At 40.5% G+C, this 14,455-nt stretch overlaps 1 protein-coding gene across 27 annotated transcripts in view; it reads right to left on the reverse strand.

Moving 5' to 3' along the window:
* Positions 1 to 14,455, reverse strand: part of Epb41 (erythrocyte membrane protein band 4.1) — a 151,934-nt gene that overhangs the window by 60,434 nt on the left and 77,045 nt on the right. For all 27 annotated transcript variants that reach the window (XM_006538912.4, XM_030253585.1, XM_006538902.4 and 24 more), the window contains 3 exons: positions 13,653 to 13,695; positions 7,365 to 7,440; positions 5,869 to 6,087 (listed from right to left, as the gene is read on the reverse strand). In XM_006538912.4, coding sequence (XP_006538975.2) covers positions 5,869 to 6,087; positions 7,365 to 7,440; positions 13,653 to 13,695 — 338 coding nt within the window. The remainder of the gene's footprint in view (positions 1 to 5,868; positions 6,088 to 7,364; positions 7,441 to 13,652; positions 13,696 to 14,455) is intronic.

Below are 14,455 nucleotides of genomic sequence, written 5' to 3' on the forward strand. Positions count from 1 at the left end.
TCTATGTCTCCTTTAGTCTCCCCTATGAGGTAAGAATCAGAATAATATCTATTTGTACATCATATGGATAACAATGAGGGCTTTGTTTTTGTTTTGTGAATGCATAACACGTGACTATCAAGATCAAATGAGATTAAGGTTGTAAAACTGCTTTGTAAACTATAAATGTTTATTAGTACTAGAATTTTAGTTTCTAATAGTTCAGCGGTCCATCTACATACAGATCATAAAATAAAATTACAAAAAAAATACGGAGCTAGGCATAGTGGCATATACCTGCGATTCCAGCTTGTGGGAGACGGGAGTGGGAGGATAAGGTGTTAGCCTTAGGTTTCATGAGAAGCTGTCTCAACCCCTACCCTCATCCCCAGACTTTTTTTTTTTTTTAAGGACAACATTTAATTGGGACTGGCTTACAGGTTCAGAGGTTCAGTTCATTATCATCAAGGTGGGAACATGGTAACATCTAGGTAGTCATGGTGCAGGAGGAGCTAAGAGTCCTACATCTTTATCTGAAGGTTGCTAGCAGAAAACTTTACCATTTTTCCCCCTATACTCATTTTTCAACTTTAAGGGACGTCAATTTGAATATACATGTTCATACTGCATATCTAGGTAAGTGTATTATTACCTTCAACACTGTGGTATGAGGAGAATGTCAAGGGAGGGGTTTAAAACTTCATTCTTGAAACTATTGATTCTTGAAGTCTGGCTGATGCTTTTTTTATGTTACTTTTGGATTTTTGAAACAATTATGGTTTGTTTGTGGGGGGGTTGTTTTATTTTGTTTGTTTGTTTTGAGACAGGGCTTCTCTATGTGGCCGTGGCTGCCCTGGAACTCTATAGACTAAGCTGCCTCAAACTCAGAGATTTGCCTGTCTCTGCCTCCTGAATGCTGAGATTAAAGGAGTGTCACTGTGCCCAGAAACAATTATGATTCTTAAGTCATATATAATGTAAATTATTTTCCTCCAAGCCATGGCAAAAATTTCGAATCTAATGACACCAAGATTCCTGAAGACTTTTGTATGTACTTCCTGCAAATAAGGTCATCTTTCTACATAGTGTCAGAACCAGGAAATTAACGCTGCCACACACTGCCACATAATTCTCAAACCCCATTCACCAAGGTTGGGCCTGTGGTTACAGAATGGTCCAGCTGTAGATTATGCGTCTTTAGTCTAATAGTCTTTAGTCTTTAGTCCTGCCTCCTGAGCTCCAGGCAAGTACTTCACAGTGAGCCATATCCCCAGCCCCGGGTCATGTGTCTTTACCAGGAGTATCATGGGAGTACGAGCTGTGCCTGCACTGTATCCTATCAGTGTTCATAACTTCAGTTTGTTCCTTCACAAATGACGTCTGCCAGGGTTCTCTCAAATTCTTTATCTCTTTCTATTTGAATTCTTTTCAGAAATTTTGAGTATCCATCCATCAAACTAGTTATTTATGTATGTCCTTATGAACTTGTAGACTCCTGGTTGGATTTATTTGTCTTGGTGCTCCTCATACTAGGCAAGTGCTGAGCCACTGAGCTACATCCCCAACCCAGACTCCCATTTCTCTCCATGCAATCTATCAGTTCTTCTGCATACCGATTTTCTTGCTTAAATCGCCTGAGATTTGGTCAATGGGAGCTTTTACAAGGACGATTTGTGTCCTTTGAAACATTTCTCATCCGTTTTTTGAGCATCTCTTTATAGCACAGTAGAAATTAAAGTATGCCAGTATTTATGACGCACCTGTTTATGTCTGTGTCTGTAACCACCTATCTATATCCTGGGAACCATGAGTGTGCACTGAAACCTCTGGCTTTAATGTAATACCATCAGGTTCTTTCCCCCTTTTCCATACATGTATAACCTTTCCTTACAAACTACCCTAAGTATTTTGATCAATCTTTCCTTTCTTTCACCCAATATATAAGCAAGCTCTCCTTGCAGCCTCTGAATTCTGCCCCTGTTGACACACTTCCCATCCTCTTAACCTACCTGGCCTCTGAATGCACCACCCTGGGCTGCTATCTACATATAGATGTCCTCCTTACCTTACAAGGGTTTTGACTCCCCATGTCAGACCACCAGGAAGGGACTCCTTCCCTCTGATCGTTGATTTAGCTGTTCCCAGTATTCTTCCCAGACATTACAACACATGGATATCTGCCTGTTCTGCCTAGACTATGACTCCCACTCCCCAGTGCCTATGCCCTGTGTGGAGGTTGGAATGAAAATGGCCCCATAGGTTCATGCATTTGAATGTTTAGTCACTGGTTAGTAGAACTGTTTGGGAAGGAATAGTTGGTGTGGCCTTGTTGGAGAGAATGTGTCACTGGGAGTGAGTGGGATTTGCGGTTTCAAAAGGCCATACCAGACCCAGTCTCACTCTCTCTGCCTATCGCCTGTAGACCAAGATGTGAAGTTCTCAGCTACTTCTCCAGCACCATGTGTGCCTGCCTCCGCTCTGAAACTGTAAGCCAGCCCCCAATTAAATACTTTCTTTTGTAAGAGTTACAGTTTCAAAAGGGCCACTACACCAGTTTCCTCATGTGAAGGCCGTCTTGTGCTTGCCTGAGGAGTAGAGTGGTATCGGCTTGTACCTTTCAACACATTTAAAGCTTCCACCTCAGCAGGAGTTTCTTTAACTGGTTAAAGCCCCATGTTATTGGGTAAATTAACACTTCCTTTGGGTTTTTGTCACTAAGATTACCAATTTGTCCAGAATGGAACAAGTAAATCCCATGAGGGCTGACATCTATGTTCTCTAGTGAAGATCTGATTGCTCAGTTTCTATTCTTCATTTAACAGAGCATCAACTATCATTCTTTTAAGATTGTTCTATTTAAGTTCTGGTAAGTACTAAAAGTGGCCTCCAGACCCAGACTCACATAGTTTATAAAATAGTGATTAAAAGTTATATTGTTGTTGTTGATGATTTTGATTTTTGGGGGGACAGAGTCTCATGTAGTCCCAGTTGGCCTTGAACTCACTATTGTAGCCGAGGTTACCCTTGACTACTGAGCCTCTGCCTTCAATTCCCAACAGCTTAGATAATGGATGTGTGCAACTACAGATGTCTAAAAGTTATTATCCTACAAGTACAATCATTTGCTAAGTGCTTTAGATGCATTTTCTGACTTAACTATAAAATATACCTGAAAAGCCTCATTTTTCAGATAAGAAAATGAACCCCAGGGGACTTAGGTAACTTACCAAGAGGCACAGAGCTAGAAAGGAATGGGATCTGAATTGAGAGTGAGATGGGCGACCTCACCTATGTGCCCAGTGCATAACCAGTGGGTTCCAAACTCTTCCAGCCGTAGGCATGCTCTATCACCTCAATTATTAAAGACTACAAAGCACTTTTCTTTTCTTTTCTTTTTTATTTATTTACTATATGTAAGTACACTGTAGCTGTTTTCAGACACAGAGGAAGAGGGCATCCGATCTCATTATAGATGGTTGTGAGCCACCGAGGAAGAGCAGTCAGTGCTCTTAACTGCTGAGCCATCTCTCCAGCCCCAAAGCACTTTTATTTACGTGTTATACTGTTCTATACATTTTAAAACTAAGCAAAGATTAAGTGTTTATTTACTAAATCTTAAAGAATAACAATAAATCCACTGGATTTTTAAAAATAATAACACTTATGAAAAATAATAGCAAGGGATACAAATTTAAGTCTTTTTTGATACTATATTGAAATAAGAGCAGTATTGTATGTGTGTGTGTGTGTGTGTGTTCATGATGTATGGGGTAGGGGGTCCATGCATATATGAGAGTGATATGTGTATGTGTTTAAAGACCAGAGGCCAACCTTGGGTGTCCTTCCTCAGGCACCTCTCCCCTTTCTCTTCATTGACCTCAGGGGTTTGGCGGGGCTGGCTGGCCAGTGAGCTCCCAAATACACCTTTCTCTGCCCCTCGGTGAGCGTCCACCTTTCTCTGCCCTTCTGATGGTGGGATTACTAGCACATGCCCCCATGCAAGGCTTTTTGCAAGAGTTCTATGTGGGCTCTAGGAGCTTGGACTTGGGTCCTCATGCTTTCACGGCAAGCACTCTACTGACTGAGCTCACTCTCTAAGAGCAGTTGCTTAAAGAGCAATGAAATTCGAAATATGATAACAAATCAATGAAATGCTTGTGCTGTTAACTTACATGCTTGAGAATTCACTGGTCTGCCTAGTATTTTTTAATGAATCTTTTTACTTGTGTATTATTTTACTTATTTATATCAAGACACGGTTTCTCAGTGTAGCCCCGGCTATCCTGGAACTGGTAGACCAGGGTGGCCTCAGATTCAGAGATTTGCCTGTCTCTGCCTCCTAAGTGCTGGGACTAAAGTTGTGTACCACCACACCTGGCCTGCATTATTTTAAGACTATGTATTTCATATATTATTGACTGAATTAATCCATCCAAATGTTGACACATTTCAGCATACAATATTTATTTTTAAAACCGCATTGGTTAAAACACTACTAATCTCAGCTGTGCAGTGGTGGTGTGCTCATAATGTCTACACTGAGAAGGTGGAGGCAGGAGGATCAAGAGTTGCAGCCACGCATACTAGAATTTAAAAGGAAAGGTGGGGGGGGGGAGCAAGGAGGGAGAGAGATTAGTTTCTGTTTTGTTTTAATACACTTATTTACACAAATGCATGCCATCGTACATGTATGAGGGTCAGAGAACAACTCGAAGGAATTGGATATCTCCTTCTTCCATGTGGGTTCTGGGGACTGAAGTCAGCTTTATCAAGTTTGGTAGCCAATGTCTTTACTCACTGAACTATCTTACAGATCCCTGAAAGAAAACTCTTCAGTGAACAGACCTTTTTACAAGTATGTCTGCGTGTTTGCTATGTATATGTGTACACGGGTGCTCATGCATGAACATACAAGTAACCTCCTTTATGCTCTCCACACTGATCCCATGAGAACTGAGTAGCTCAGTGTAAACCAATGCCAAGATCAGACTAAAGCAGTGTGTGAAATTTAGCTACAGTAAGTCATTCAAATTAAAAAAAAATGAATATATAGAGGAAGAAATACAATTGGGGGGGGTCACCTTAGTGACATTGCAAGATTATATTATATATTACACACACATTTTCTTTTCTAAACTTATCCATTACCTCATTTCTTCCAAGGTAATAATCTCAATCAGACAATTAAGGAACGAAATAAGAAAAAACTTCAGTGTGTCATCTAAGTTCACAGGGCCAGGACGAGACACAGGCAACCTGCTTCAAACAAAGGAGAAGCCTTGCTCTTGATTGTGGCTGGGTCCCCTCCCAATGTTACTAACCATTTTCATAAAAAGCAGTAAAGTCAGAGAATTTGATGAAGACTTTACAAAATACTTTCTAGAGTACCAAGACCTCTGAATCCACTGCGTGCACAGAACCCAAGTTAGAATCTCCTATTCTCAAAATCTTAAGGCACCTAACATAGTATACATTTAAAACCTGAAAAAATTAAGGCAATAATAGCAATAGCTATCATTTACTAAGCACCTACTGTGTGCAAGGCCTTGTGCTAAGTAGTTCCCACACACACGTATTATCTCATTCAGTTTTTACCTTACAATGCAATGACCATTACTCTGATGACTAAAAAACCAAATTTCAATAAACCTAGAAATAATAAAAATTTTCAATTAAACTGGAAGCAAAAACAAAAACAAACAAAAAAAATGTCTATTACCCTGATAAGAAAACTGAGGTTCAGAGGGCTTGAATGACTCTCCCAAAGTTAAACGATAAAGGAAAATGAACTCAGGGTGGCTCTTCCTATGGCAAACAATGAATCAATAACAAGTCAAGGATCAAAACTCATGGCCAAAATAAATACAGAATATCTGGAGACATGTTCACCTGTATGATTTATGCAATTCCATGACCTTTTCTTCAAGTTCCTTGGTCTGATTTGGAGCCAGTTTAAAATCACTAACATAATCCATGCCGTGCAGTTCTGGGTCATAGTCTCCCAGCTCAGACTGGATCGTGTAAGACCCGAGTAGGGCTAAAGTTGCAAAGGAACAGGGCAGACGTCCAGCAACAATGTCCTGCCGAAGCTGAAGACATAAATAGTATCTACACCCAAAAGAGAAAAGATGCAGATATCTCAGTAACAACAAGAGAACAGAATACAGGTAGACAAAAAGGAAGAAGGCAGGGTGGGCACGAAGGGAGAAGGGAAGGGCTTGCTAAGGAAGCATGGCAGGTAATTGGTCAGTGGAGGACAGCAGCACTGACTAGCCATTGTAACACTGTTTCTTCCTTTTGTTTGAAACAGTTCCATAAAAGGAAAATACTGTAACTATGTTGAACAGAGTTGGAAAACAGTTTAAGAAAAGGAGAAAGCAGGAAATATCTGAAGGATGTAAGGAAATATACTGAGCACATACTATTAAGTACATACATAAGCACATACATGTATAAAATGAACAAAACAATCTCTCAAGGAGACAATGGGCATCTCAACTGAGAACACCCTTGCAACAAAGTAACCTTAGATGATGCTACAGGCTTTTCACAGCATTTAATAATCAGATTTTAAGAGTTTACTTTACTCCCTCATTTAAATTTTTCCCTATGTTTTTATTTTGTATATGGGTGTTCTACCTGCTTGTATGCCTCTGTACCATGAGCAAACATTGTCCATGGAGGTCAGAGGAGGGTGTCGGAGCCCCTGGTACAGGCGGGTGCTGGGAAATGGAACCTGGATCCTCTGGAAGAGGAGCCTGTGCTCTTAATTACTGAGCCATTGTTAAAATCAAACAAAGATAATTTTCTTTTAAAATTCAATGGGTTATTTTTTATGTATGATTTGTGCTATAAATTAAATAGGCTCAAAAGACAGATCAGTTCATGAGGATGGTTAAAAAGGAGATCATAATTATAATTATTATGAAATTTTGCTTTATCCAACTCTAAGAGGAGTGCAGCAGAACAGTCTCAGCTTGCCCTGAGAGACTGGTTTAAGAGAAGCCCTGCTCACCACCAGGTTATGTATGCATGACCACATGGTATAACCACGTGACGTGGCATGACCGCGTGGTGTGGTATAACCACATGGTGTGGTATAATCATGTAGTATGGCATGACCACATGGTGTGGTATAATTACATGGTATGGCATGACCGAGTGGTGTGGTATGACTGACTACCTGGCTTGTAAGCAGGGCTGGCTCTTGTCAAATTCCAGTCTTTTAGGCTCACTTAGCATTTGCAAGCCTGCTTTGAAGGGATCAGAAACTTTGTATTTTAGACTAACCATTTAACATTTTTCTTCTGTTAAGAGAAGGCAAATTCCCAGAGCTTATAACAAAGAGTTATAGTTATTTATACAGCTACTGATCAAGTACTTACCTTGTTATGTCTTCTGTTAATTGTGCTGGGTCGGGTGGATAAAACTTCACATTAAATGTGAAATTCCAAGGAACACCTATAAAAATAAAGACAAGAATTTTGTTTTTATGTTTAAAATTCTGATTGAAAATACTCAGTTTTCTTTTTTTTGTTTCTTAAATCTTTTAACATTTTCATGTTTTATACTTAGAAACCACCCAGGAAAGCTAAAAGACTTTTTAACCTTAACACACAGTCTTGACTATTGTGGATTACAGTGGATTAGAACCATAAAGGCAAAGGCAGATGAAGGAACAATCCTTCAGGACGAAGTGTTCACAGAACTGGGTTCGGAAGTGTGAGCCATCAGAGGCCAGTGGGTGCTCTTTTACAATTTTGACAATATTTATATGTGATGTCAACATTGTCTAAAATAAACAAAAGCTCATGCGCACATATGCACACACAATTAAATGGTTGCAAAAGAAACAAAAAAAATTAAGATAAAAGTTTAGCAAAATAATATTATTTGAGGAATCTGGGTAAAGGCTATCTATAAATTTTTATACTAATCTCTTTTAAATTCTCATAAGTTTGAAATTATGTTAAAATTTTTATTAATAACTTATTTCTCTCATTTCTTCATTTCTTTCTCCTCCGCAACCTCTCTCTCTCTCTCTCTGTGTGTGTGTGTGTGTGTGTGTGTGTGCAGCATGTATATGCAGCTGCTCACGTGGGCCAAAATAGGTTATTGGATCCCCTGAAGCTGAAATTACAGGTGGTTGTACGCTGTCAGATATGAAAGCTGGGAGTCAAACTTAGAAAGAGCAGCAAGTGTCCTCAACTGCTGAGCTATCTCTCTAGCCACCTTAATTTTTTTTTAATTAACTTTTTTATTTTTATGTATATTGATGTTTTGCCTGCATGTCTGTATGAAAGAGTCAGATCTACTGGAACCTGAGTTACAGACAGCTGTGAGCTGCATGTGGGTGCAGGGAATTGAACTCAGGTCCTCCTTAACAGTCTTAACTGCTGAGCCATCTCTCCAGCCCCCAATTAATGATTCTTTAACAGGACCTTCTGGGGCTTAAGAGATGGCTTGGCAAGTATGAAAACCTGAATTCAAATCTCCAGAACCTATGCTAAAAAGCTGGTGGTAAGGTAATGATCGCATGTGCCGTAACCCCAGCACTGTGGGAGGGGTGAAGTAGAGAAATCAGTGGAGCTTGCTGGCCACTAGCCTCATTACAACTTCAGTGACAAGGCCTTGTCTCGTTGGAACAAGATGGAAAGTGACAGAGCAAGGCTAGACATTTTCCTCTGTCCTCTGCTGGCAAGCACCAACCCCAACACACATGCATATGCACACCACACATACAAGAGTAAGTTTTAAAATGGCTTTCTTCTGAGAGCACAGGTGAGAATGTTTTAAGTGGCTGCAACCACTTAAAGGAAACACAGTGCCAATATCTTACAAAGGTGAGAAAAGAAACAACTCATATTCTACATCCAAACGTTCTACTAAACCCTATTTCCAGGCACACATCCTAAATCAGGATTTTTTTTTTTTAAGATGTAGGTTACGATCCACTGCAAACCATTTGATGGAGGAGATATCTGCACTTGATAATACAAAACGGGTATCAAAGAAAACATCAGGATGTCACCCACATAAGAGTTAGTAATTGCTTGGTGAACTTTTCTTTCTGATCATAGTAAGTTTCAAAAATGATGTTGAGTAAGAAAAGTCACATAATTTATATGACATTCAAAGGTCAAAATAAAGCCATTTTTTTTAAATAATAAAGATGTGGAAGTAATTAAAAACACTCCCAAAAATTCAAGACATGGTGACCTTTGGAGATGAAGTGGAGGGTGCATGAGCTAAAGGTGTTTAAAACATAATCTGAGTAAATTACACATAATTTTCTACATACAGAGAAGGTGTAAACATATCTCACCTATAGAGTATCCCTGGTTTAAAATTTGTAAACATCTGAAATTGTGCAAAAACACACACACACACACATTCTCTCTCTCTCTCTCTCTCTCTCTCTCTCTCTCTCTCTCTCTCCCCCTCCCTCCCTTTCTCGCTCCCTCCCTCCCTCCCTCCCTCCGTGTGTGTGTGTGTGTGTGTGTGTGTGTGTGTGTGTGTGTGTGCACGAGAATACGCAAAACATGTGTGCAACCAAGCCACTCACTGAGGCCAAAAGAGGTTACTGGATTCCCTGGCGTTGAAATTATAGGTAGCTATAAAGTACCTGACTGACCACAGGACAAGGGTGACTAGCCTGACTCAGCAAGAGAGAGACCTCTTCCAGAATCTAGAAAATAAAGACCTTAAAAGAAAGCTGGCAAGAGAAAACAGGACAGATAAATTCAGAAGAAGATAAAGAGGTTGAGTCTAAGGAGTTTTCAAGATAAAAGATAAAGCGCCTACTGTATGTACGTTGTAGGCAGGCATGGCTATATGCAAACGTTGAGGGATGGTTTTGTACACTGTGTATTCTGATGCCGGATTTCTGTGCCCAAACATCCGGCTGCCATCCAGATGATGGCACGGTCGAGCATCTCCAGTGTCAATGTTATATAAAAGTTGTTTTCCATCACCTCTGACTGGTTAGTAAAGAGCTAATCAGCCAATTAACTGAGCAGAAGAGAATAGGGCAGGACTTCTGATTCCAGTCTAGGGGTCCAAAGGGACCAGAGGAGGGCAAGAGGTAGAGAGGCCATGTGGACAGACCAGGATTTGCCATGAGGTCGAGATGAAAAAACAGCCATGGGGACACACGTGGAGCAGAGCAAGCCAGGGCAACACCAGATGGCAACTAACAGGCATGTGGCTGGGTGACAGACAGCATAGCCAAGTTAGAATTGCTCAGAACCTGCAGCTTAGTGCTTGAAGCTTGTTAATAAAATTACCAGGTCTCTGTGTCTCTTATTCAGGGCTAAAACAGACTAGGGCCAATGTAGAAACGCCCTACAGTTATTTGGGAACAAAAGAGGCATAAGACACACATACCCCAAGAAATTACATTTACATGAAAAGAATAAGAACAAAACTGGAAGGAGTGCCCCCACTGGACAACAGACTTCCATGGATAGGAAGAGATGTGACTGAAGAGAAAGCTGAAGAGTTCAACCTCTGTGGTCTAAACAAAAATGGGAATGCATGCTAACACACGTTAATGCACGTTAATTCTGGGTGGGCGGGGGTGGGGGTGGGGGGTGGGTATGAGTTTTGGTGCACAGTCTTCATACTTTGTCCAGTTCCCACCACAATTTAAGTCTTTGGTGTTTTGTTTATTGGCACAAGCTAGCTAAATGCTCTACCACTGCTACAGAACCCATCCTAAACTTTGCCCTACTTTTAAGAATCTGGGCTGGAGATGGTTCAACTGTTAAAGTGGTTGCCTTGTATGGATGAAAACCTCAACCTGGTTCCAAAGACCCACAGTCAAGAAAAAAGTCAAGGCATGGTGACATGCTTTTGTAATCCTGGTGCTGGTGGGGACAGAGACACACACGGAGGGAGGGAGGGAGCGAGCGAGAAAGGGAGGGAGGGGGAGAGAGAGAGAGAGAGAGAGAGAGAGAGAGAGAATACCTGGCCAGTGTGCCTAGCACACTCAGTGAGCTCCAGGAATTAAAAAAACAAGGTTGACAGTGCCCAAGGATGGGGCCCAAAGTTGGTCTCTGTCGTCCTTCATACACAGATGCATACCTATACACACACAATCACTCATACACGTACACATACCAAAATAAATAAATAAATAAATAAATAAATAAATAAATAAATAAAATATGTCTATGGACACTTAGCAAGTGCAGAGATATATTTACAAATGTAAACATGAGTGTAATAGGAAATTAATAACAAGGATTAACTCAAAACACACAGATATATGATTGCTTACATATAATATGTGTGATTTTTTAAAAATCAATGATCAATAAGATAGATGAGTAGATAGATGGGGAAGAAAGGAAGGAAGGAAGATAGAAAGAAGGAAACAAAGAAGAGAGAGAGGCAGGCAAAAGATATGGCAATACTCTGTTATACAAAAAGCAGAGCTGCCTATTTAAACAGACACAACCATGGTATGTGTTTATACACACTCAGACCTGTCTAGAAGGAAGACAAGAAATTAGTTACCATGGTTGCCTCCAGAAAAAGAAGCTGCGTGACTAAGACAGGGTGGGAAGACTCACCTTGTGCTATTTTCGCCTGCACCTTTTAATTTCATACTATCTGTAGCATTTAGTTTTAAAATTGGATTTCAAAACCACATATAGCATAATTGCTTTCAGTTTGTTTGCTCTGAGACCTCAGGTAGCTGAAACCCAGGATGTGCAGTTTCAGATATGTCTGAATTTTTTAAAAAAATCCATATCTGCCTAGAAATACCTTGCACATTCTACCAGTTTAATTGATTTAATGATGTTTACATTTTTCAGGGGTGCTACAAAGATGGCTGAGCGGGTGAAGGTGTACAAGTCTGGCTATCTAAACTTGACCCTAGAATGCATGTATAGGTGGGAGGAGAAACTGACTCTGCAAAGCTGCTCTCTGACCTCTTCATACATGCACATGTGCACATACACATGCATACTCACAATAAATAAAACTACCCCCAAGTACACATCAAATATATGATGAAAAGGTTAAAAAAGAAAACACCTTTTAATACAAAAAGATCACTTCCTGACATCATGTACTTGATTCACTAGAAAAGCTTTCATTTGGGACATGCATTTCCCCTCAAAGTAAGGAGGGTTATTATTACTAATAGAATCTTGCTATGTAGATTTACAGCTTGTGAGACCTGTCTCAAAATAATAACAAAAAGAGTAATTATAAACTAATAAATTTAAGCTTTTATTAGTGAAGAACAAGTGTAGAAAGTTGCCAGTCCAAAAGGAAGTTTTTTATTTTATTCCTATTTTAAGAATGCTAAAACAAAATCAAACCAAAACAAAACAAAACTCACAAAAAACAAAAAAACAAACACACTCTAAAACAGTCATGTACAAGGTCTAAAGAAAAACATTTCATGATAACAGAAATGTCTCATGGGACAAGTGAACAATTCTGCTTGGGTGGCAGAATTAAAATCTGCTAATCAGGATGAGTGGCCACCATTGCATTTCCTGGAAGTATTTTCAAAAATAAATGAAACTAAAGTGATAGCTCGCTCTCCTTAATCAGGACGAGCCATCCTAATGGGCCCATTGGGTCTATAGCTGTGAAATGCCAATCTACACACTTTTCATTCCAGAACAGCTGTCCGAGCAGGGCATGCAACAAGACTCAAGCTAGAAGAGAAGCCCCACTGCCAGACAAACAAGTCTTCCTTCGTTCTTCCTTCCTTATATTTGCAGATAAGTAACCCTCCCTCATCTCAGGGCGTGTGCTCCGAGGCCGTCCGTCCGTGGGACCCTGAAATCTTGAACAGTATTGAATCCTATAAACACACCTTCTCACCGAAAGGACATACTTGGTAGTTTCTCTTCAGCCTAACCAAATTACCAAGATGCCGACTCTTGTCCTCTGCAGCCATTATTAAATGAAGGAAGGTTTACTTCACACGAGCCCGTGCTAGTCTATCTGATAACCTCACAGCTACTAAGCGACGGGGTGTGCACGCACAGTATACAGTGTGGGTACCCTGGACAAAGGGGGACTCATGGCCTAGACATGGTGGTGCAGGGCCACACAGGTTTTATTTCCACCCACAAAAAGCACACAACTCAGAGGTTCCCAGACAGACCACAGTTAAATGGAATAACAAAAAGGAGAAGCTAATACTATAAAAAGAGAAAAAAGCATGGAGAAGGCTAAAGCACAGGAATGTGGTTTAATCCAATTAACCCTCATGGGGCCAATCCCTAACGCCAAGAGGAGAAAGGAGAGAAAAACAAACAGCAAAAAGAACCCAATCATCTAGAACACTGAATGGATGGAGACCCAGCAGCAGCGCCTCCCAGTGGCTAATGCAGTCTCCGCCTCTGCCATTCTGAGGACCGACTCACAATCATTTTCTCTTCTTTGTTATTTCCCAACCTTCTGTTACTCTCCTCCACTCCTACTGTTGCAAGTCAAAATCTGACCCACATCTCAATGGTGTCAACCTCTACTCTATTTTTCTACTATGGAATCGGCCCTTCCTTCCAGGGAAAAGCTTTATCTCTGTTTCAAAGCAGTCTGCAACAGCCAGGACTCTCGGGTGCCTGACTCACAGCCAGTGATGGCTGGAGATCCTCTGGCCCAACTAGAAAGAGAACTATCAAAGGGCCGGGTCTACTTACCTCGAACCTGCTTTTTTATTTCTTTGGCAGAATCCAGCCATGTCTGTAAAAAAGAAGAGAAGGGGTTCACACAGAGCTCCAGACTCACAAACAATTCGGCACGGAGGCAGCTCCCTGGCTGCCTTGGAAAAACACGCCTCCAGATGAGCCTATATTTCCCCTGGAAGCCTTTTTACAAAGCACAGTGTTTCTCCACAGCAAAAAAGGAAACCAGAGGTTGGCTTGAATCCACACCCCAGTGTGTCCTGGCTGAGTAACTAGATCATCTCTGCCTAAGTCCCTTCATCTCTAAATTGTGAATTTTGTCATAGTCTCTATCTTACATAGCTGCTCATATATGGAAGTCTGCTTATATACAGCAAATGTGAAATAAGTGTGTGCTATTTATAGTGTACTTCTCAGTAAAGATCTAGAACTGGGATAATTGAGACACCGTAATCTTATTTTCTCCCCTAACCTCTGGTCATGTTTCTGTGTCAGCACAGCCTCTGGTGCATGGCTCATTACCCAGTTAATATTTACTGAATGAATATTTACTGAATATCTTGTCCTCTCCCCCAGTCTCTTCCTTCTATGTTCTTACACCCAACTTAAGAGTCTATTCATCACTAGAGCAGGCCTCTTCAACCTACAATATCCCCTGCAATATAATGTCACTTTAAAAAGCCTCACTACTAACAACCCTTCACAGGCCTCTAGGAGAGATGCTTGAAGACAAAAACTGCTAAATTTCTAGTATTATTTAGAACGTTTTGTTTTGTTTCAAGATAGGGTCTCATTATATAGTACTAGATGGTCTAGAA

The sequence above is a fragment of the Mus musculus genome, chromosome 4, assembly GCF_000001635.26.
Source record: "Mus musculus strain C57BL/6J chromosome 4, GRCm38.p6 C57BL/6J".
NCBI lineage: Eukaryota > Metazoa > Chordata > Mammalia > Rodentia > Muridae > Mus > Mus musculus.